The 24,481-nt window shown below is 50.4% G+C and overlaps 1 protein-coding gene across 4 annotated transcripts in view; it reads left to right on the top strand.

Moving 5' to 3' along the window:
* The window catches only part of LAMA5 (laminin subunit alpha 5), a 93,205-nt gene that overhangs the window by 24,293 nt on the left and 44,431 nt on the right, over positions 1 to 24,481 (top strand). For all 4 annotated transcript variants that reach the window (XM_054218270.1, XM_054218269.1, XM_054218271.1 and 1 more), the window contains exons 3-6: positions 16,289 to 16,406; positions 20,212 to 20,330; positions 20,580 to 20,750; positions 21,227 to 21,324. In XM_054218270.1, the coding sequence (XP_054074245.1) occupies positions 16,289 to 16,406; positions 20,212 to 20,330; positions 20,580 to 20,750; positions 21,227 to 21,324 (506 nt within the window). The remainder of the gene's footprint in view (positions 1 to 16,288; positions 16,407 to 20,211; positions 20,331 to 20,579; positions 20,751 to 21,226; positions 21,325 to 24,481) is intronic.

Genomic DNA, 24,481 nt, shown 5'->3' with positions numbered 1-24,481 from the left:
TCCAAACAAAAGCTTTAGGCTCTAGTTGCCCCGCGGCTATGAGACACATCGGATGGGGTGCACAGGAAGGCTTTGGCTCGGGAATGTGTCTTCCCTCTTCCCCTGTATCTGCTGCTGGTCCTGGGAGGGGTGTCTGGTGCTTTCGGGAGTCCTCTGCTACACAGCCAGCAGTGACAGGCGGCACGCAGGGTACGGCCATGGTGGGGACAGTCAGCAGCCTGCCCCGGAGGGACTGCCTTCTGTCCCACCACATGGCGAGCCATTAATTTCCTGTTATTAGTTACAATAACACAGCTTTTATTTAAAAACAACCCCACATTAGTCCTCCCTCCAAAAGAATTCAAACCTGTCATGAAATTTAGAGGAGAAACATTTTTCCCAGACAGCTTGTCCAAAGCAGAGTGTTTCTGTTCTCATCAGCTTCTGGGAATAGCAATTGGCACATCCGATAGCGCAGCTTTCCTGGGGGTGTGGGGGCAAGAAGCGCTGTCCCGGGGAGCACCCATCGGGCAGGACCTGCCATAACCCCCCCCCCCCTCCCCCGGCAGAGGTGCCTACGGTGGAGGAAGGTTTGGGCAGCCTGGCACCGGCTTGAAGTTGTTGCGATTCAGACATGATGAAGGGCACGGATGGGCATTAGCAAATAATGTGTAGCCCTGCTCCTTCTCACTACTCCTTGACATCTGATCAATGATGGGCTCCAGACCTTGGGATGTGCTCAAGGCACAGAGAGGAATGGTGTAACGGTGGAAGGAAAGGAATAGGGGTTCCCTGGCCTTTTGGAAGGGTTAGGGTGAGGGCTGGCCTGGACAAAGCAGTGTTGTGCTTGCAGGCGCGTGTGCTGGTTGTCATTCCTCTGCTGCATTTGTGCCCACCCAGGCTGGAGGAGCTGGTCCCAGGGACAGCCTGAAGCTGAGCGGGTGGAGGGGGGCTCTCTTGGCATCCCAGGAGGATCGCCCGGAGCGTATCAGCTGAAGTGATGTGGGGTGAAGATTAAAGAATTCCCTGATATTTCAGTGGCTGATCGAAACCATACTGAAAATCTCTGCCTGGGGGAGTTGCTGCATTTCATTAAATGAAAGCAGCTTCTTTTCATCCTACTGGAGTCGAGCTGCCAGGGGCAGACAGCAAACACGTTGTTGATATCACACTCACAATATGATCTTATCAGCTTCTGCCTGCGAATTGTGACCAAGTTTAATTGACTCTTTCCCTGGGTTGGTTTGGGAGGGTTCCTCTTCCCCAGCAAATGAGTTTTCCAGATGCTTACTTTAAAGGGGAAAAAAAAAAAAATAGTTAGGGATTTTCTTTGGCCACCTTTCCAGCTTCCAGCTGCTAAGTACTGGAAATGTGTTCTTCATTATGTCCAAGAGAGAAATGTTTCTTTTTTCCGATTGGGGTGGCAATAAATATTTCAAAGCATAATATGCTGTAGACAAGTGAGTTACTATCATTTGTTTTCCGCACAGCAGCGTGCAGCAAGCCGAGCTGGCTGCAGTGGGGAGTGAACACCGGTGTGATGAACAGGCTGGGGAGTCGCTGTGCTCTCGCCTTAATATATCAGCTGTCCCCAGGCCATGAAGAGTCACTTTATTTGGGTATAGATTCAATAACCAGGTGCCTGGTTCTGCCTTCAGGCAGCTTTGCATTAATTAAAAACAAAAAAAACCAAACCCAAAAAAAAAACCCCCAACACCAAAAAAAGAACCCCACAAACCCCAATGCCTCCAAAACCGAAGCAGAAATCATTAGCAATCCTTAGCAGCCCTTTTGCATTATCATTCCAGCACTACGCTTTCAGCAAACACGCTGCTGCCTTCACACCGCATCTCCAGCCTATAGTTCCGTTCTCCTTGCCTGACCCCGGAGCTCTGGAGTGAGCCCGATGAGCCAGCAAAGGGGCTATTTTGGATTAAGAGGAGGAGGGGTGAATTCCAGCTTGGTGGAGTATTCCTTCCTCTGCCAGCATTGGCTTTGCTCATAGCAAGGATGCTCCAGCTTGCATGCTTCTAGTCATCTTGGCCAGCCCAGTGTGGCCGGGGCACTCCACAAATAGAGGGTTGCAGGACACCGCCTGGCACTTATTCCAGCTAATCTTGGGTAATGAAGCTGCTGAAGTTTGGCACATAGTTTCCCTCTTTGGTCAAGAAGGTGCATGGAGTTAGAGGAGATAAATTCAGGCATCTGCAAGCATTGCTGTCGGTAGTCACTGCCTCCTGCTGGGGCTCCCACGGAGCTGGTGATGCCAGGGACTGCGTTGGCAGCATCTAGATCTCAGCGGATCTTCTTGGAAAGGCAGAGGGATGGAGAGAGAGGGCGGTCATCAATGGTTAACAGCAATCCATGATCTAAATCAGCTCATGAAAGTGGTGTTGTAGTCAGGGTGCCTCCACGAACAAGCCCTTGGAGCAGAACAGCAGTGGCTTATGCTGTAGATGGTAATTTGTGGTGTGAGAAGAAGGAAAAAAACCACTGAAAATTTTGTTATGGGCTAATTGACATTCAAAGGAGTATGAGCCAGCATAAGCTCCAACTGGGAGATGAGACGGTTGAAAGAGAAAGAGCAGAGCTGGAAAACGGAACTGAAGTGTTTCTCAGGCAGGAAAGGCAGGAGTCACCCAGTGGGGGGGAAGGTGGTTGACCCACAGAGATGAGGTTTCTCCCAGGTCTCTGATGCGCTCCCTGTTCCGCAGCTGGGATGGGCAGTGCTCACGCAGCCCCTGTGGTGTTTGGGATGTGAGGAGGCATACGGATACCCACATGGGAATGGACCTGAGCGCTGCCCGCAGACTGGGGCGAGTTACCAAATGTTTGTGTTGTAAATGCCATCTTCGCAAAGACTAACTTGAAGCTTAAATCACCCGTCGTGCTCTCTCCTGCCTATGTACCTTTAAAAGTATCTCCATCCTTTTTATCTCTTCCCTGTTTTCAGTGGCAACAGCCTGAAGCTAACGGGAAAGGCAGGATGTGAACGGACTTTTCACACGTTCTAAGCCTTCATTCCCAATGTGGGAAATGCTTTAAAATATCTGTTTTGCCCACAAAGACTGCAGCATATTTTTCCCTTTAAAATAATGTTTAATAACATTTTTTAAAAAGAATTAAAATACCAGTAGAAGCAGGAGGGCATAACCCAAACATTAAGAAAAAACCCCTGAGGATAAAATGAGTTTGTGAGCAATCTGGTCTTGAACTCTATGGGAGTTGGACTGGATCTGTGAAGTCTTCCCGGATATCCCTGCATAATTTGGAGCCCTAAAAATAACACAAAACTTGAATAGCCCGGATGACCTCGAAGCTGCCTTGCAAGAGACTTGCAGTGTAGCTAGAGTAGGTGAACACCCTGCAGCACATCTAGGTTTCAGAAACCCCTGATGAGGCCGTCGGGGGGGTTGCTAATTGTTTACCGGTCTCCGGTAGCATCAGGCTTTGATGGATAGGGCTCCTGGGTTTGCTTCTGCAATGAGGAAAGAGCGATGGAGGACGGTGGCCTCTTTTGGAAATGTGAAGCGAGTCTAAAGGGTCCAATTAAGCCAGTCCCAGGGAGGGCTGTTTCACAGAAGACCGCAGCCCTCGCTGCCGCGGCTGTGCTGGTGGGGAGCCCACTGCAGTGATTTATTCTTGGGCTCTGCTATTGCAGGAGCCCCAGTGCTGACCCACGGGCCGAGCAGCTTAGCCGAGGAGATGCAAGCGTATGCAAAAAGGTACTTACAACGGAGGTCTGGTTTGAAACAAAGCAGCCAATTTCCTTTCACCACAGACAAGCCTTATCTTGGGAGATTACGTTTGTCTCGAATGGAGCCTCTGGTGTCATAACGGCGCTCTTCCTGGGCAGATAGAGGCTTGCGCAAAAATCCCATAGCAGCAGCCTGGGCTCTGGTTGAGGCTGTGACTCATGAGCCCTGGCCTGTGTGGGAGCTGCTGGGACCAGGGAGTTTGGGCTTTTTTGGTTCTTATTTATTTAATTAGAGCTGGCACAGGAGCCTCAGGGCTGCTTGTCCTGCACGTTGCTGAGCAGGGTATCTCAGGTGCTTCTCGAGGCATCTTGGTGGTGCCTGCTGCTCTGGGCCCATGGCAAATGGGTCCATCTTGCTGTGCTGTCAGGGGAGAGGGCTGCCCGCCGCCTGGGATCCCTCTTGCTGGACTGACAGGCATAGCGATTTCTCCCAGTAGTCCTGAATGCATATTGTCCACAGACAATATCTTCTCTAGGGGAGAGAGGGTTGTTTTCTCCAGCTCCTGGGAAACACTTTCCAGTGCAGCCTCCCAAATACAACTGCAGGAATTAACTGCTACAGTTGTGCCCCATGGATTGCAGATAGGCTGCTTGATTAGTCCATCATACCCGAGAGCAGACCATGTTTTATGGTCCTGGCACAAAGGTAGCTGAGATGTATTTGCCTTTTCTCCTCCTCCCATGAACCCAGTGGATGCTGCCTAGCTTGAGGTTAGCGATGGGCTGCAGATAGGTCTGCCTGGTTCCACCAGCGCGTCACCAAGCTGTGTGTGAAACCTCATCCTGCCTCTGCAAGTGTGCTGCATAGCCAGGTTGCCAAAGAGTTTAGACTGGTGTATATATATACCTTTTTTTTTTTTTTCTTAGCTGATTCATATTGTTCTGTGATGTTAAATGTTCTTTTTGAAGCTAGGGCAGGAAGAGGCTGGAGATAAGATGACAATAAAAGGCTGGAGTAAACCCTGCAAGCAGAGATAATGCACTTCAGAGAATACGGGTGAACTGGCAGACTGGAAAGTTCAAGGAAATCTAAACTTCTTGCCAGTCAGGATGCTTATTTTTCTCACCAACCACTCTGCACAGCCAGCTTGGCTTGTGGTGTACCTGAAACAGCTTCTAGTTTAACTTGGACCACCTGTTAGATACAAGTTCATTATGTTCAGAACTGTATGACATCATGTATATTACTTCACTGGGCTTTTATTTTTTAAATCTTAGTCCATTTAAAGGATTTTGCTTTTATCCCTGGGATAAACCACGAAGTCTCCCATGTACCCTCCTTAGCTTTTCCTCCCCTGCATTCTTGTTCCATGAATCCATCTTGTGATGTCTGACACCTCTACAAAGAGGAGAAATTCATCACGGTGCATTTAGTCTTGATTTTCTACCCTCCCATCCCAGCTTGTTGGGAAGTCGGCGTTGTATCGTTGGGGATTTGTTAACCCAATGGAGAGAGGTCTCCTGCCTGTCTGCGTTGCAGGTTTCTTTCTCTAACTGCCCGAGTCCGGGAGGTGTTGAAGGCAGAGGGATGACGGGGAGATACCAGGAGCTATAGGAACTGTTGGCAGGGTCATGCTGGCTCCAGGGGGTTTAAGACACTTCCAAGCCAAAATCCTGTCTTGAAGGATGGTTTTGAAAATCGTGAAGCGTTACACCTGATAGGAGCTTGAGAGACGGCTCGGGCTATCTACCTTCCTGCTCAGTTTGGACCCAAACTGAGAACCAGGTGGGCTCTCCTTTCCGACTGTGCCAATTTCTTTGCTTGGCTTGAAGTGCCTTCAGGGATACTGCGTTGGTAGGCACCCCGTCTTTATTGGGGTGTAATTTAACCATAAATGGTGTTTGCTGAGTTTGGACATCAGCAGTACGATGTAGGTACCGTATACTATGCTACACAGTGATTTACTTCGGCACTCCCAAGCTGATTGTCAGTGACCCTCACTGTTTCCATACAGAAGTTGTGCAAAACTTGATGGCCGTGCTGTGCTGCTGCCGCTTTTTAATTGCAGAGCAGAAGAAATGAAGCGGTATGAAAGGTCAGCCCAGATTTCTTAGCAAGGAGCTGTTTGGAGGAAGTTGAAGAATTTTGGCCCAATGCACGCTGAAATTCCTGCCTGGTTGTGTGGGAGCCCTTGGATCGGGGGAGGCAGCTCCGCTCGCAAATCCATTGAGCTTCGCCTTGGCTTCTATTTATAAGGACACAGCAAACTGTGTTGTGTCTGCCCAGACTGGTGGTGGCTTGCAAGAGCGGGGATCAGAAGAGCCCCTCGTCTCTCCCGGGCCTCCTCCCAGGAAGGTTCATGGAGAAGGGGCTGCAGCCTGGGCAGAGCCCGGAGGACCCGAGACCCCCAGAGGCTTTGAGCTCTGCTGCACTGGACCCTGGACCTGCGCTGTCTCCCAGCTGTGCCCATACATCTGGCTCTGGAATGTGCCATGTTTTAATGACTTGCTTTCGTGACGATTGCTGCCAAAGTCACGGATTCCTTCTATATGTTTTAAAAGCAAACAATCCATGACTGGGTGCTTTATTCTCTACATCTCAGCACGCATGCAGCCAGGTGGACAGTTAACCAAATTAACTGAGAGCTGTTAAATTATACTTGGAGGAAATGAGAAAGATCGGGAGCCGTGCTGAGCTCTGACTGGCAAAGTCTTGGTGAAATCCTCTCATGGTGATGTCATCCTTGGCTGGTAGAGGGACGAACGTGGTCTTTTAATGGAATCCTTTCTTTTCCCTGTGGTCAAGGTCATAGTTTCTATGCTGTTAGACTGCATGTTGATAGAGGAGGAGGTACCAGGCAGGGCCATCGTTATTAAAAGTATTACAGCTCTTGACTTCAAGCCTGTTCTTTCTCTGTCCCGGGAGTGGATGCCCAGGGAGGCCTGACAGGCTGTATCCTCAGCTCTGGGACAGTCTGGCAGCAGGTAGGGGCTGGGCCGGGCTCTCCTCCAGCCCTGCTAGAGCTTTGTCTGCAGAGATGGTCAGTCACTGGGGAAGAAAAGAGGGACAGGTTTTTCTCTGAAGCTGGACCTTCTCCCCTCTGCACAGCAAGAAGTAATGGATAGATGGGGTGTTTTAGCCATGTGGGGAGAGGTCGTGGCAACAATCCTGTGCCATCTTCTCCTTCGTACGTGCGTATTGTCTGTTGTTCGAGTCTTCCTTTGCAAAGCAACCGGTTGATGTTCTTCATATATTGGTGTAAGAGTGCTCCCTGAGCAAAGGTGGCGTCGGGGTGAGCTGCTCTTGAGGGAGGTTGTCTGTGTGGACAGGAGCATCGGAGGATGACCCAGATGGGTGCAGAGTGGAGTGGACTTGAAAGGTTTACTTGCAGAGCAGTGCCATGCTGGAGCTCACCGTGAGGCACTGAGTCCTTCACCCTGGGCACAGGGGCCGGCCATGTCCTTCCAGGTCGGGCATGTGCTTATTGTCTAAAATTTGCTGCAGTAGCCTGGGATGCTCCAAGGAGACTTTTTTTTAGCCTCTTCAAGTCTAGCTGGCATTAAAAACTGAGTCAGTTTTTTCCCATTGGGAAAAGTAAATCTCTGAGACTTGTGGGGCACAAATAAAACTGGATCTGCCCATTGGGTCCTCTATTGCCGTTCTTTGCTTGGATTATAAATTGGTTTTGGCTTCCAGCTGTTGCCATGACATAGAAAAATAAGAGGAGGCTGGTTGTCTATTAGTCACCATTTTGAAGTAATAGCTCAAAAAGACTTTCCCTCAGAGATCTCATTCTATAGCCTATTGTTTTCATTCATTTACTACTTCATATAATGCAAAATAGATGCCCCGAATTCTACTAGCTAACGGATTTTACATGCAAGATGCTGTTTTAGAAATGTGCTGAAATTCATAAAGAAAAACTTTAAAGAATAACGTGGTAAAGAGGTAGGTTAGGTTTTGCAGAGTTAAAAAAAAAAATATAATTCTCTGCCTGTGTGAGAACTGCCGGCTGCCTGCAGAGGCTGCTGCTTCTTGCTGTCTCGAGTAACCGCTGTCAGATTGAACCCCTCAAGTCATGCTTTTTCTTAGCAATTTCAGAGTTAGGATGCAAGCACACCAGTTAGTATTAACAAGCAGGAACTCCCTCATTTTTCTATTTATAGAAAAGCACATTTTTCTGTATGTTTTGGGATTACTAGAGTCTTTGCTGGTATAGTTTTTGTTTTGCTAAAATTAGTTGCAAACCCCTGTTAGTTCAAGGGAGGAGAATTAAGGCAATGCACCGAGGGACTTCGAAAATCAGCCCCAAGAACAACGTGGGGTTTTTCCCTGCTCAAAGCCATCATCATGTAGGTGGCTAGATTTATTTAGCTGTCTGGATTTGAGTGGCTTCCAGTTAAATTCCTCTACAATACCAAGTCTTTCCGGAGCATCTGCTCATCGCTCACCTAGCTACATGAAGCTGCTTGTGGGCAGTTTGGCTTCTTTGCTCCTGCACGTCAGGCAGCACGGCACAAGCACACGGTATTTCACAGCTGGGGCTGTGGAAGCCTCCCTGTCTGTTGGTGCCCTTGTGCCTCCATGAGCCCAGAGGCTGAAGCTCATTTTCCAGTTTTCTTCTTTCAGCCGCTTTCTTCCTTACCCCTCTTTTCAAGTAATGCCTTATTTTACTGGGAGGAACACAGCCCTTTGGAAGAACCTGTTATGAACAGCCGCTAATCCTGCCAGCGACTTATTACGATGCTGGTATTTTCCCAGAACACCTGACTCCCAGAAAACATTCCCAGAAGCTTCCTAGAAGCATTTAACAGTCAGAGACAATTGACACCTCAAGGTAAATACTCTGAGACTCTGAAATCCTGAATATAGGTACCATGTCTTATCTCTGAAGCATTAGGAAGTTTTAAGGGCATCTTTACGGCCACCATCGTGCTGGGCTTCTGCTGGTGTTTGCAAGGGGATTAAAGCAGCTGGGGAGGGTCACAGTCCTCGGGGTTGGGGCACCCGCTCCTCTCCACTTCTATGGCCTCAGGCTGCCCCCGGGCTGGGAGCCTTGTCCCTCTTTGTGGGCTGCCCAAGGCTGTCCACGTTGTGGTGGCAGGAGAGCCCACTTAGCCCCTCCCTGAGGGTGTGCTAGTTCAAGTTTGGGCTAAAAGACAAATATTTAAGTTTTGTCTCTAAGGGGTTACTTTACGTTTCTCCCAGCAACCTAGAAAGTGCAAAGGCCGTCTCAGCCAAGTGCAGGATATCTCCTAATGCACAGTGAGAGCCTAGTGTGGGCGAAGTCCTTATCTGTAAGTGACTGAAGCCTCATCCCGAGGAATTCCAGCCATCCCTTCTGTGCTGGCTGTGTTTTGCTCTGCTGTGACACCTCTGGGTACCTGCGCCCGCCCTGGGTACGACTGGCTTCAGTAAGTGACGCTTGGTGGCGGTTGGGCCAACACAGAAAGGGCTGATTCTCAATTCAGAGGAGCCCCCACTTGCTGGGGTTTAACCTTGTTTTTGAGTGTGTAGAGGTTGGTGTGTCAGCACCCCCTGAACGCTGCACCTGTAGCTGTGTGGCACTTGCTGTTTGCAGTGCCAGGCAGGCACATTTTTAATGGTATTCTCCCCAGATGCCGTGTCCTGCCCAGACCCCTCCATGCCTTTCTCCTCCTTAGCATCAGCTGGCTGAACCTGCTGCGTATCAGGCTCTTGCTGCTCCCCTGTTGGTGGTCACTTCTAAAATTTGGCTACCCAAATCTTCAATGCAGCACCATCCAGACATGCCGAGCCACAAGCGATGGCCCTGCTCTGTCGTGGCTTGCCCCAAGTGGGGGATTTGGTCCCCCGAGGACTTTTGGCAGGAGGCATGTATGGCGCTGGCTGGGGAGGGACAACTCGCACAGGAGGATGCTGTGAAGGTAAAGTGGGGCTGTGTGTGAAATTAGTGAATGAGCCAAATCCTTCTCAGAAGTGGTGTTTAAAGAAAAAGTCCTTCGTGGAAAATGCTTTATCAGCCATTCACGAAAGCCAAGCTGCTTAGGGAACAGGCACAGTTTAGAAAATAATATTGTAAAATGTTGGGTTGCTGTTGCTGTTAGATATGACACTGAGCAGGTTTCACGCTGGCTGGTAGTTCTGAATCCTCAGTTTCCAGGAGAGGGTTTTCTTTGATCTCCCTCAATAAAACTCTTGATTTTTGAGGAAAAAAAAAATAAATTGAAAACGGGTTGGTGCAAAACTCAGTCCCTTCCCTTTCCTCGAGTCTCGGCGCTCGCCTCCCTCCCCAGCCCTGCAGAGATGTTTGAATAATTACAGCTTTGCAGTTCTGTCCTCTCCTCCGGCTGTCTTGGGCTTGGGTCCACGCAGGGCTCTGGCTCTCTGGTGCATGACACCAGGGGCTGGCTGTCACCTCCTGCAGCAGCTGCCCCCGAGACTCTGCCTTGCCCCAGCCTTTCTGGAGGAAGATGAGAGCTAACCTGGCTACTGGGGCAGGCAGCTCTGGTTTCTCTCTGGGAGGCGTGGGGCACCCTGAAGGGTTTCTGAGCATGGGTGTGATGAGTTGCAACAGACTCTGCAGATGGTTTAAGGGGATGGGTGGTTGTTTCTGAAATTTGGCTATCAAAATGTTGGGATACAAGTATATGGGAACATCCCATTCAGAACCCTGTAACCCTGCATGAATAATTTGGAAAAAACCCTTCATTTTTAGGAGTGAGGTCTTGACACACATACAGATGAAAAACAGGCAGGAGGTGCTGGGAGCAAGAGAGGGAAACGGGGCAAAGTGGGTGGTTTTGCTACACACCCATCTTTCAAACATTGACTTTTGTGCCTTTTTTGCGGGGGGTTTGTTTGGTCTCAAGGACTTGAGTATTTTATAAAAAGTGACTGGATAAAAAGCCATGCCTCCTTGGAGGGGAAGTGCCTTTTTTACTGCCTAGAAGGGTTGAAATAGTTCTTGTGTGATTGGAAATAAAAGGCAGGCACATACTTACCAGCAGCTAAATGTGGGAGATTTTAATAAAGGATTCTGATGTATGGGCTAGGAAGAAATAAATCTGCTGTAAGACAGCAGAAGCTCAGCGGGGGACAGTCAGGCTGTTAATGAGTAAAGCCATTTCTTCAATGAGAATAAATGATTACAGGCGAAGGGTGCAACGGGGGGAGATCACTGACCTAGAGAAATTCAAAGCCAGTCAGAAGCTCTCTGGCTTTCCAAGGCTTTTTCACCTTCCACATCCTTGTTTGCGAGGTGCGCAAAGAGGCTTGATCGCTTTATTAGCTTTAGTTTCTGCTACTGCTGGGAAGAGCGGATGCAGTGCCAGCGCTGCCGAGCGTTTCCAAGCCTGAGGAGTGCTCACTGTGCCCACGGGAGCTGGGCAGCCGCTTCCCTCAACGCTGGTGTCCGCGGGGGCTGCGGACGGAGGTGACCTGTGCTCCCAGGGAGCTGCTTTTCCCTGGGGCTGGAGACCAATAGCCCCATCCAGGCGCTGGCCTCTGCCACCTCTTCCAGGTGGGCTGCAGTGTTGGACTAAGGCAGTGCCTGGGGATGGATGGGCTTGGGAGGAAGCAAAAACATCAGGGAAAAATTAAAAAAAAGCGAAACACCACTTTCCACAGTGGTTCTGAAATGGTCCATCTGGATTTTCTCTGCTTTCCCTGCTTCGGTCTAGGTTTTGCGGATATCTGGAGCTGCTGTGCAGTGGCCCAAACTGGGGTGCACTATGCCCCAAAATGCCACAGGTGCCCGCTCTGCCTGTGCTGAAGCCCTTTGGGCTGGCCACCGCTCCCGGCCATGCTGCATGTATCCAGGCGGCCTCGCGTGCCCCTAAGGAGCGGGATTGATTGCCCGTGTGCCGTGCCGTTGAGCAGCACCTGCTCACCCAGTCCGTCCGCTCCTTCCAGGAAATCCCAAACAGGAATACGGCAGCGCTGGTAATGCTATATCCACACGCACGCTCCGCGGGGATATTTAGCAGCGGTTAGGAAGAGATGAACTGCTTTGTTTTTACATGGTGCTATTTTAATAAGTCAATGCCAAAGGTAATAAATCTGTCCTACAGAAAATTAGAGAGTGGTTTACTATATAAACTACTCCTGCGCACTCCGGGGATGGGAGTAGAGCCGTGCATTGCTCCCGGCCAACATAGCCTGCCTGTACCTTGCTGTCAGAGGAGCAAAAAAGGACCTCTCTTGCTTTTTATCAAAATGTAGTCGCCAATATTACAACAATGTGAAGATTCATTTTGCTTATTGAATGCTACTGTATGGCTTTGTGGCACCTTGGAGGATTATCAGTGAGGCTTCACCGAAAATCCCTCACCAAAGGAACACGGGATGTGGCTGGGTCCAGCTTGCTGTCTTGTTTCCACATGTGCCTCCCAGAGCTGGAAAACTGAAATCAGTCTCTCAAGGGAGAGAATAGAGGAGAAATGTGCAAGTTTGCCATTGCGTGCTGCTTGTGTGGGAGGACAGATGGATGGACAGACAGAGAAAGTGCTGCTCCAAAAGCAGCCGAGCTTCTCTTCCCTCTCTCTGTCTTGGTTTTACTCTTCAAATCTGTGCACTGCCACACTGGGCAGTAATCAGAATTATATTTTCCTGGGATTTTGGTGCTGGATACAGCTGCCCACCAACCAGCCATGCAAAGGGACGGAGTGGGTGGGAGATGGAGGAAATGCCCTCATCTCCATCTTCGTCTCCTGACTCCGGGACTTGCTCCGTCCTTCCAGGCACTGGGGCAGCCACAAGTGATCGTTACTAAGGAAACGTGCTTCAAAACCACTGACAGCAATGTCAGCTAGATGCAGGGATGTTACTATTTTCAAAGAAAGTTGGTTGCTAATTAAAATACTCCAGTCAGAATTTCCTGGCTGAAAACTCGTTTCGTGAAATCCCAGGCGATGGTGGGGGGTTGAGTTGTACCTGGCACACTTTCAGAGGTGGTGAGAGCAAGGGATCTGCCAGGAGACAAGTGCGTGCATCAGATGTGCTGCTTCACCTCCTTCCTCCATGAAGAAGGGAAAAAAATTGCCTAGAAGGCCGGGAGCATAGAGGTTTTTATTCATCTGCCTGATAATAGGAGCTAAATAAAGGCTTTGGAAAAAAACCCAACCATTTCTCTTGCAATATTGGTTGGGCAGAACTGTACTGGAACTAAACATGGAATGAAAAGTCTGGCTTTTCTGCCAGCTCTATTTTTAGAGCTACTGCTCCGTCTTTGTATCTCTCTGAGTTTTCTCAGCATATGCACTTGAAGCAGGCAATTTGCCTTTATTTATTCCGGCAGGCTGTGATATTCTGCAAGATAAGGATTGTGCACGGAGGGGCAGGGGACTCACCGAATGTGACAAAAATTCCTCTGAATACCAGGATGCAGGTCCTGTTCCAGCATCGGGTTTGCTGCGGTCACAGACTCCTGAATGGTTTCTGTGCTCCATGTAGGAATGACCCTAACCCTACGTGTTGGAGGGGAGGGGGTATGCAATATTGGCTGGTTGCTTTGTGTCCCAAAATTGCGGTCATGATGGGAATAAAACTCAGCAGCAGCCTAACAGCGCGCAGCAGTGCCAGCGATGGGTTGTGTTTGGCTTTGAAAGCGGGATAGGGATATCCGAACTGGGCTTCAGCTGCAATACTGCAGCTGATCCAGCAAGAACCCAGAGGTTCTTGTTCTATCCCGTGAAAAGCAGCAATAAAGGATAAAAAGTCAGCGTGCTAGCCCTGGTCTTGGATATTTAACTCTGCCAGTGGGGGTGGGACTGGCCTTTCCGAGAGCTCCCAGCAAGCATGGGAGTTCTCCCCAGTGCCCAGTGTGGGTACGTGTGTCTGCATGCACAAACCCGCATCTTCCATGACCTAAAATGTGCTGAAACCAGCTACATCGTCATCTTTCAGCTAGAGAGGGCTCTGTCAGGTCAGGAGCCTGTGTGCTGCCCGACCCCGCCACTCCCCTGTCCCAGGGCTTGCAACCAGCAGCTCTAGTTCTTTTTTTGGCTGTTATTTTCATTTTATAAAGCTCTGAGCCCTAGGCTTGGTTTTGCATCAAGCTTCAGTGTTTGTGCAAAAACCGACTCTCGCCATGCACCAATTTTACTGGATCGTAACCCACATCTCCAGAGGCAGGGGACTCCTGAGAGCTAGAAACGCGTGAGGAGTTTAGGCTCGAGGCCATTTACTTAGGAACATTTCTTTCCAGCTCAAACTGGACAGTGAGGAGGATCACCCAGGAGCTCCGTGGGATTCACTGACTGTAAACTCGTAGCTGGCTCTGCAAAAAGATAAATGCAGAAGATAGGGATATGCCTTCGATTTCTAATTTTATTTTTGTTGTTGCTGTTCATTCAGACTCTCCCAGTGCCTGAGACCAGAACACGTGCAGGTAACGCTGGAGTCGCAGTGCATTTTGTCCAGCTGAAGGCTGTGCCAATTCCAGCAGGAGCATTAATTTATTCCCTGTAGAATAAAGCCGGAGGAGGATTTACAGTGGAGGGAAGGTGTAACTTCACTGGCTGGTACTCAGCCCTGTTCCCATGCCAAGCAGCAGATGTTAAGCTGTGAGAACTGGTCCTGCAGAGAAAGCAGCTGCCCAGAGCTGAAGCCTCTTGTGCTTCACTAACAAATAACAGCTCCGCTGAGAGGGTAAGCGGGCAGAAAATGCTGCTCCTCCAAAAAAGCTGAGTCTCGTCTGCCTTGACAACACGTAGGTTGCAAAGGGGAGTTAAGGCAGCATTTAGGTCTGTTTTTCCTCAGGTTTTAGCAACTTGAAAATTATGTCAGTTCACCCCTTGATTGGGTGCACAAATCTTTCGGCAGCAGGGAACTGTGGTAGGTGACTGCTTTGATTTCTTAATTCTGGATGGCACCAGTCCTTACCAGTGCAAACCCTGAGAGTGGTGACAAATGCCATCCTCCTGCCCCTTCACAGCTGGAGAATGGCCTCTGACCTGCTGTGCTTCAGGATCACGCAGATTTCCCAGCTGGATCTAGTTCACTCCTCCCCGAGCATCCCTCTCCAAACCCCCTTAGCCTACACTTAGGTGTAAGTCCGGGTGCCACCAGCCTGTGGTGGGAACTAGCGCGATTCCCAATGTGTGGAGGAGAGGCTGCCCCGCAGCCAGAGGAGCGTCCGGCAGGAGCCTGAGGAAGTCTTTGTCTGTGTGTCCTGCTGAGGGGGAGCCTGAGCTGGTGCCACTCCGCAGGGCTGCACCCGTCCTCTTGCTCCAGACCCACACAGCAGCGCTCAGCCCCTTCGTCTGGCTGAGCATAGCAAGACGTGGGCTTTATGGATGTCTTGGTGATTTTAAATGCCTCTTCCTTGCCTTTTTTTGCCCTTAAAAAGTCTCCTTTTGATTGTCAGGGCTATTTTGTTATTAATACTCGCCCTCTGGCTCGCCGAGGTGTGTGGCTGGGGCAGGGCCGAGGTGCAGGCTGCTGTTCTGGCCCTCCCGCAGTTGGTTATTGCTGGGGCTGGCGGGCTGAGACGGGCACGGAACCCCGCTTTTCCTCCCCTGGCAGAAGTGTCCCTCTGGGAACCTGTTAGTCTTTGGGGGCTGTATGCCTGTACAGCACCAGCTTTGTATGAGGAGGCACTCCTGAGCTATAAATCTCTGCTTTTCAAGCACTAAACTCCCTTTTGGGTTGTTTTTGACGTTAGGAATTTTCTCTGATAAGAGAACTTTATTTGCCTTTAAATATCACTTTGTGACAGGATGATGGAGTGGGGATTCTTGGAGCGAGCCCGTGCCAGCCGGGGAAGGGAAATTCTGCTGGGGCTTTTGTTTCTCTGTAGCACTGACATTTTAGCTCTTTTAAAAAGTGCGTTTATTTTATTCTTGGCAAGGGTGCGTGTGCACACGTCGGCGTGCAGACAAATGGGAGCAGCCCAGTGTGAGAGCTGTGCTGAAGCCAAGTGGGTCTTCTGCTCTCCCCTCCCGGAGCCACCTGGGGAAGAGGAGCTGTGCTGGGGATTTTCTGCAACCAACTTAAAAATACAGGTTGCGTGGGTGAAGCAGGGCTGCCATGTAGAGAGCCTTTAAAAAAGAGAAACAACAAACAAGGATTTTGTGATATTGTGTGCAAGGTGCAGTTGGATGTTCCCAGGCTGGCGTATGTATAAAGTCCGGGGTGTCACCCGTTACCCCAAGAACAGCCCAAAAAACCAAGTCCCCCAGAACAGGTTCGTAGCACTTAGCAGCTTTTCAGGATGACCTTGCAGAGCTTGGTGGTGGGGGCCAAGCCTTTGCCTTGCCAAGCCAGGATAAGATTCCCTCGGCAGGGCTTTGGTAGGGCAGTGGCACTGGTTTATAGTGGTGCCTGCTCGGGCCGAGGCTAAGTCGAAGGTGTTGCCCAGCACAACCTCCCGAGTACAGCCCAGAGCCACAAAGTCTGTGTTTTGTTTGCGTTTGGACCGGTAAGAGCTGAGCTCCCTAATCTGTCTCTCTCCAGCAGCCGCGTTTTATCACGATCCTTTTAGATACGGAGGATTTTGCTCTGCAAGCTGCTTTGTGAGCAGCAGGATCTGCAAAGCACCAGCTCGTTTATTCGGCTTGAATACCACTAAGCTCTCCCTAGTTTTTATGATGCCTTGAGGAGCCAACTAACTCTGTGTTCCTTTCTTTCAGCTCTTCCACGTGGCATATGTCCTCATCAAATTTGCCAATTCCCCGCGTCCTGACCTCTGGGTGCTGGAGCGATCTACCGACTTTGGCCTTACCTACGAGCCCTGGCAGTACTTTGCCTGTAAGTATTCCAGTGTTACAAGAGAGCTGCAGCTTAGTGCCAGGCAGCGAGGCCACAGTGAAGACGGCTCTTTGTGCAAGTCCTGGGCTGGTTTGGAGTTGTTTCTGTGTCATTGCTGTGATGTGGTACGTGTCCTCTGTTTCTTCTGCCCAACAATGCTGCAGGAGCTGAAGCTCGGATCAGAGCTGGGTGACATTGTGGTGCTCCTCAGAGCAGGAGAACTTGCATGCTCTCTGGGACTACCTGTATTTTTTGAAGTATTATCATTGGTGCCCACACGAATCTCTGTGGATGCCAAAGTTGGCACCAGCGTCAATGGTTGGGCATCGCTGATCTAGGTCTGGAACAAGAGATCTCTTATTGTCTCCTCCCTGCCCTCCTCTCTCTGTCTGTCTGCCCTGGACCGTATGCGGACTGGCACATTTCAGCTCCTCTAGAAGCAAACCAGCAGCTCGCTTCCAAGTGGCTGCTGTAACAGAAAAGTCCGGAGGTAGAAAACAGTCTCCTTGCACTTACCAGTATTGGAGATCGGATACAGCCTGTGTGGGGGCTGTCCTGCTGCTGTGCAAGGTGGGATCAGAAACAGCTGGAAAGGGTGACTGCAGAGAGCCAGGCTGTGCATTTGACTTCCCTATTCTGTGATGAAAGCCTGATCCCTTCAGAAACAGCTGGTTTACAACACTCTTCTCCCAAAGGCTCTATGGGGTAGCCAGATGCTGAGAAACCTGTTAACCACCAGCCTCTCCCAGAAGCAGCAGCAGTAATTGGGAGAAGATGTGAGTTAAGATCTACAGCCAGAGCTTAAAACCTGGCAAGGAAGGACCTGGGAGCACTTAGAGGCCTCAACCCTGGTCTGCCTCTAAAGGCTCGTATTTCTGGCTCCCCCGTCAGCCTGTGCTTTACCTTTCGTGCAAGAAGGAGCTGCAGATATTTTACCCACTCTGTTGCCTTAGTGTGGTAGCTCCTCTCCAGTGTGGATGTTTTCCCCTCTGCTCTGTGCTGGTGGGGAATTACTGCTGTCAAAGTGCCTGCTTTGCCTTTTTTTTATATCTTCTCTGAGAATTTCCCTTCCAGCTCTGTAGCGTCTTATGGGGCCCATTGCGGTCACTTTATTGCCCCGTCTGGGGCTGAGCGGGAAGCTCTTGCCCCAATTGCTTGTTCCTGCCTGTAGTGCCAACACTGCAACGCCTGGAGTCCTCTTCCCACCCGCAACATCAGCCCTGTTACCACCCCCCCTTCAGAAGTGACATGCAGTGACACAGCCCAGTGGAAAATTCCCATGGAAATAAAGAGGTGGCTGCTCCAAAACCTGCCAGATTTGCTAGCACAAGAAGTCCTTTGCGGAGGTTTATTTTTGGCATGGGGAATTCTGTAGGTGGTCTAATAAAAACACTGGTCAGTTCAGTAAGAGGGTTAAAAGCAGACAGCAGAAATGTAAGCGTTCTCCAGGGACGCCAGCAAGCCTTGCCCTGGGTGACACCGTCCCCGTGCTGCCCCTGGAGCCCCGCTCATTGTGGGAGGTGTCCGGTTCCCCAGGCTGCCCCGAGCCCTCCAGCCAGGCTGCCGGAATGCTTTTGTGCTTAGCTCTGCAGGAGGAGGGAAGAAATGACTGTCGTGGAAAGCATCTCTCAGTGCGGCTGATGGGCTCTCTCGGGGAGAAGGGGCTGGAGGGACCGTGGCAATGCGAATCCTCCCTGCACCGCGGTGGGGAGGCACCGCGCTTTCCTCGGCCACCAAAGGAGAAGCGGGAGCGCTGGGGAGAGATTTATGCTGGTGTTTATCCACACGAAGGGTTCCCCACACAGCCTTACAAATGGGGACAGGACATGAAAGATGCCCGGTCCCAGCTGTCCGTCCATCCCTGTGGAGCCTTGCCTGCCCCAGCTCAGCGTCTGCGCAGGATTAGCCCGTTTCGTCTCGTTTTGCTGGGCAGTGCCACTGCGGAGGGGAAGGCAGCCATAGTCAGAGCGAGCTCCGTCCTTTTCCGCACTGAGGGTAGGCTGCCCCAGTCTGTAGTTTAAGGCTGATGGGTTACTCTGTTTTAGCTTACAGAGTGCCTGGCTCCTTCTATAGGTTAGCAATAACTAGAGGAGATTTTTGATTTTCCCGAGTAGCTGCTCTTGCTGAGCATCCTCTCTCCATGCCCATCCATGGCAGTGCTCTGGAAATCAATCATCTCAAGGCAGTGGTGACAGGCTCCTCGCCTGGGGCTTGAGAATAAATTGCCTTTAAAAAAGCACCTGGTGAAGCAAAGCTTGGCAGCCAGAGACCTGATGTTAAATGTTTCCACACCATCTTCCTGTGGATGCAACTGAGCTCCTGCTGTTGCCAGAACAGTGTTTCATGGAGCGAGGCCACGTTGCTGGAGATGAGGCGTGGGCGGGTGCAAGCCAGAGGTGAAGGCAGGGGAGGCAGAAGCTCTCTGTGCTCCCCCCTTCCTCTTCCTCCTGCCTGGCTTAGTCTACCAGCGCAGCACGTGGAGTGAGGAGCATGCCTCCTGGAGGCACATTGCAACAGATTTTGGAGTATTATTCCCATAAATTAGGCTAACGTTTCCCCACCAGCAACCTGCATGAGCTGAGCAGCGCTGGCAGGAGCAGCGGGTTGCGTTGGCTGCATTTTCCTCCCTCTTCTCCCCATGGAAACACCCTCAGGAGCGTTGCAGCGATGTGTCCTTCGGCACACGCTGCTGAGAGCTCCTGGCGCGGGTGAAACGGGAGTGGGAAGGAGCAGCAGCCGGGGGGAAGCAAGGGGAAACAGCCCCAGAGAGTGGCCCCGTGAAGGCTTTTGCATGGGTGGAGGTGGGTGCTCCCCACCCTGCACAATCAGGTCCTGAACTGCCCCAGCACGTTCACTGGGGTTTGGTTGGCTCTACTGGCACAGGGATGTCAGATGTCCTGGGGATGAGGGTGCTGGACTTGCAGGAGCAGCTGCGCAGGGAACCAGGACGTTCTTACAGCTGCAAGGAGGCTCTTGGCGTGCAGCGTCCCCAAAGCAGGTTGCAGGGCCAGCAGTGTGCCTGCCTGGCCATGCTTGTCCCCTGGCTTTAGCCAGCCTTGCATTGCCACTTAGTGGCAGGAGCCCTCGATTGCTGTCCCCAAGGGGTGGTTCTGGGCCGCTTCGCCATTTCTATTTTGTAGCGTTTGGTTAAGAGCAGTTGCAGAGTTCAGAGTAAGGTGGGAGGAGGCGATGTCCTGCAGGCAGTCGCTCTGCTTCTCCCAAACACCACGAAGCGCCCTCCCCACCCCTGTGTGTCCACCTGCCTGATGGGAGATGGCGCAGCGGTGGCCATGGCTTGTGGTTGCTCTCGTCGTGCGGTTCTGTGCTGGCTCACTCTTCAGGAGCTACACAAGACGTTGAGGCTTCTACATCAGGAGCAGAGCTCCAGTGGCAAACAGCCCTTCCTCAGTTCAGCAGAAGCAGGGTAGCAAATACAGCGCCAGTAAGACAACAAATTCAGGGCTTGGGCTCAAGCTGGTTAAACCGTAAGCTTTGATGGCAAAATTAAGGGGTGGGTTTCCCCGCAGGTGGTCACAGCGGCTGTTCTTACTTTCCTCATTTACTGGAAGGAGGTGGTTTGGGGGATTTTCTGACTGTGCGTGTTACTGTCATAGTGACTCCCTCCCTTAGTGGAGTGTGTGTATATTAGCAAGGACAGAGTTTATGATACAAAGCAATCTGTATATAGTGAATGCTTAATAAAGAGTATAGACCCTTCTCTCCTGTTGGTCAGTGTGGGAAAATCAATACAGGGCTCTGAATTATTCCCTTTCTCTTACTACTCTCATCTCTGGTTGTTGAACAGCTTCCAAGAGGGACTGCATTGAGAAGTTTGGACTGCAAACTGTGGATCGTATCACCAAGGATGACCATGCCATCTGCACTACTGAATACTCCCGGATCGTGCCTTTAGAAAATGGGGAGGTGAGCAGTTGCACATTTTCATCCCCTGGAGTTTCCAGGGTTTCTCGTGACTGTAGGTACTCTTATTAATTAGTTCCCTCTTGACTTTTGGGTGCCACCTGAATTTCTCCGTTAAAACAAATGAGACTGACAGGGAGCTGATTCAGTTGTCTTGCGGGGAGGTAAAGATTGAGTTTGGCTGTGGGAGAGGTTAATTTCTTCCCACTTGAGAGGATTACGCAGATTTGTTTTCCCTCCTTGCATTCACAGATTGTTGTCTCTCTGGTAAATGGGCGCCCAGGAGCCATGAACTTCTCCTACTCTCCTCTCCTGCGGAATTTCACGAAAGCCACCAACATCAGACTGCGCTTCCTGCAGACAAACACTCTGCTCGGGCACCTGATGGGCAAAGCCTTGAGGGACCCTACAGTGACAAGGAGGGTAAGACAGGCCTTGATACCTCTTGCTAAGGTGGAAGTGTTTGAGGGCTGTGCGTGCCACCTCTGGGGAGGAGACATCCCTGGATGTTGCCCGTGGGGATTTCCTCTCTCTGTACTTACACTCCCCAAGAGGAAGGCGTCTGCAGCGGATGCCACTGCTGCCGTGGCTGGAGCTGGAGGCTGCTTGGGAAGAGCTGTGCTTAGCACCAACAACGTGAAACTGGGAAACACCTCCTGTGTCACCTGCGGCTTCCTGGCTGTGCTGGGAGACCCAGCTTGTAATTAAAGGGCTCTGTTAGTGGTGGTGGGTCTTACCATAGGCAGATATTGCAGCCTACGAGGTCGAGCTTGTGACTGTAAGGGAAATGTTCCAACACATCATTTTACAAGATAAAGTCCTGATGAATTCCAAGCAGGGATTATGTGTGAAGCTTATTCATAAAGATATTGATGGCCAAACTTTGTTGTTCTCTCCAGTACTACTACAGCATCAAGGATATCAGCATTGGAGGGCGCTGTGTCTGCCATGGCCATGCAGATGTCTGTGATGCCAAAGACCCTAGTGACCCTTACAGGTATGTTTTTCAAAGTCCCAGTTCTGTGTAAAAGCATTTGAATTGTTTTGCTAAGAATGAAAGATGCCGGTGTGGGTTGTGTCCTGTCCTGAGCTTGTAACTGTGCCAGCACTGTTGTTCATGGCTCTGCCCTGAGAATGAACCAGAAACTGGTCCCGCCAAAGTAGCAAAACCCAAATGTTTTGTCAGGCTATTTTTCAGCCAGATCAGCTCCCTGGTCTGGTTTCCCTGCCCACAACTTTGCCATCCCCATGGGAGCAGAGTGCGGGAATGGGAGGGTAGGTGTGCAAAGCCAATACTGGTGTTGGACACGGAAGTTTCTCATCAAAGCCCAGGGCTGGTTTCTGAACTTGTTGAGAGAAGTCTCTTACGAACTGGGACAGTGCTCTCGTAAATAGATGGTATCCTGAGAAACCAGACTCCATTGTCCAGTTCTACTCATAAGAACCAGAGATTGGTTATGTACATAGCTAAACTACTCTTTGCAAAATATGAGAGCATACGAAGCAGTTACATTTGGCTCATGGGACTCTTCCCATCCGCCTTGGCAACTTGAAATGCCAAAGAGCTGCTTCAAACCATGAAAGTGTTGCTTTTTAGCCATCTGTTTGCAGCCTGAATGTTGCCTTTATGAAAGGGATGGGTAGATTCAGCTGGACGAGGGAAGTTTATATTTCTTTCTCATCAGGATCATGTAGAGCTTTTGGATCTTCTAAAATAAAATTCCAGTGAGTCCCAGCCAAGGCTAAAAGCTGCTAAGTGTTAAAACAAAGATGTATTGAAAAGCAAGTGTGCGTTAGTGTGCCTAGCTCTCTGACAGAGGGAAGTTCACACATATTTGAATGTACAGGTCCTTGGTTTTGTTTTAGACTTCGGTGTCGCTGGATGCACAGTGCACCCCTGTACCAGGACAAAAGGACTTCATGGTGCAAAGTGATTCTTTAACATAGAAGTGTCCTGACGTTTCTTGGGTATATCGACGGCTCAGGGCTCTCCAGGAAGGGAGGGAAAGTTGAGGGAGGAGAGATGTGTTGGGAACTTTGTTCAGTGCCATTTCTGCTGACAACTCTCTGCCTCCCAGAATTCCCCTCCTCCACTCTGATTTGGATGCGTTTGGCATCTTCGCTCTTGGCCCCAGGGTGTGCTCTAACGTTGCAGCACATGTTCGTCAGCAGCTGTTGCATTTCACCCAGAGCAGATCGCGCTTGCCGGGAGGAGAAAACATTTCCTACTTGGGTGCTTCATACAGTCAGCACGTAACATCTGTAAAGTCCTTTGGGATACATCAGGACAAAGATGCTGGTAAATAGAAGAACTTCTCATGACATTGCTGTACCCAATTAGCAAGCCCAGGAGCATGTAGAAGTCAGCAGAAATATGATACTTTCAGTCGAGAAAATGAGTAATCGGTGAAACGCTGCCATTCTCCAAGGCTCCAGCAGCAGCTGTGTCCAGCCTTCCCACCGAAGCGGGCACTGCTGGGCGGTCGTCCCAGCCCTCCTGCCCTGACGGAGCACGGAGCCAGCACGGCGATACCTGCCATAACGCTGCATGACAAGAGGCTTTGTAGAGGCAGGTGGGACTTGGACACAATGTCCCTTCATGTCATGGGCCCCAGCTGTGAGAAATATATCATTTATTCCGAATGTGTGACCCGTCTGAGCAGGAGCTGCGGTGTGTCCCTCTGCACATGTCCTGCCGCTTCAGATGCTGACGTGTGACAGCAACAGGGCAAGGAAATGCAAATAGAGGGAGACAAGGAATGTGAATTGGCCCAGCCCTATTAAAAATCCCAGTTGTGTCTCAGCCTGTCTGGGAGGTCTCCGCTTCTCATTTTAACTTCTCTCTTCTACACATGCCTGTGTTTCTTGAGCCAGTTGCCCAGAAAGGCGGGATGAGCACTTTGATAGAGTTGAGGTGAGCAAGAAATCTTGGCAAAGACTTTAGGACGTGATGGAGCATGTTCGTGAGCTGACTTCCTGGCCATAAATGATGATGTTTATCCAGCTTTGGAAAGCTTCTTTGAAGTGCCAAGTTACGGAGGCTGCACATCCAGCTGTGTGAAGTTGGCAGCACGTCTGGTCCCCGTGTGAGCGTGTATGTGCAGCGGCTACAGCGTGTGGGCAGATAGAGCCTCCTCAAGGGTCCTTTGCACTTTTCACGACTGTCTGTCTTTGCCTCAAGAGCAAATGGCCTGAATTAAGCAGAGGGGAAGGAAAGTTCTCCTGGTTAAAGGTGAACACCAGCAGGATCAGGCACAAACCTTTCTGCTGGCAAACCCTGTGAGCAGTGAGATAAGCATCAGCGGGGACCTGGCACGTTGCAGACGGAGAGCTCAGACAGGAATCATGTGTTAACACGCGGCTGCTGTTGATGTGAGCTCAGGAGAACCCTGCAAGAGCTCGGCATCTGTCTGATAAGAGCAACTGTTTCCGTGGGTTCACTGCCCCATCACGGATGCCACAAGCAAGAGAGGAGCCAACCAGAGCGTCCAGCTGCTGCTTCTGTGCCTGATGCTGAAGACAACCAGCAAGACAACAGCAGCCTGGCTGCTCAGAAGTGGATCAACAGGAGATCAAGGATGCTTTCCTGCTGGATCCTGTTCACTAGCTTGCTCTTTCCCATTCTGTAAGGGAAAGCACCATATGTGCTGGTAGATTTGTGCTGACCGTGAGTCCCTTTTGCAGGTGGTTTCCCCTTGGTACAGTCAGAAGCAGTTAGAGGAAGGGGCTTTTTTTTTTTCTTGGTTGTGCTACTCGGATGTCCTGGCTAAATCCAGATGCTGTAGTGCTTGTGTACCACTCTCGGCTCCGACACAGCTGCTCCCTGGAAACTGTTATTGAGCGTCAGTTCCAGTGGGAAGACTGTGGTTTTATTTTTTTACAGCAGGAGGACCAGGAAATATGTGCTATGTGAACACAGCCGCTCCCTCTTCTTCCTTGTATATATTCAATCAATGAAACATGTAAATATTGTAGCTTATGCACATTTGTCCATAATTCATTAGCAGCATGGACTCGGCACAAGGTACGGTAAAGCTGCTGTGATAGATGAGCTCTCGGAGAGGTCATTGCTAAGTCTGGACAGCAGAGACTAAATAAATAGCTCCTTCTCCATCTGAAATGTGCATCTTTGCTCATTGAGTGCCACCTTTTTG

Source organism: Rissa tridactyla, chromosome 12 (genome assembly GCF_028500815.1).
Source record: "Rissa tridactyla isolate bRisTri1 chromosome 12, bRisTri1.patW.cur.20221130, whole genome shotgun sequence".
In the NCBI taxonomy this organism is placed as follows: Eukaryota; Metazoa; Chordata; class Aves; order Charadriiformes; family Laridae; genus Rissa; species Rissa tridactyla.
Note: the sequence above shows the minus strand (reverse complement) of the source record. Positions and strands in the feature narration are given on the sequence as shown.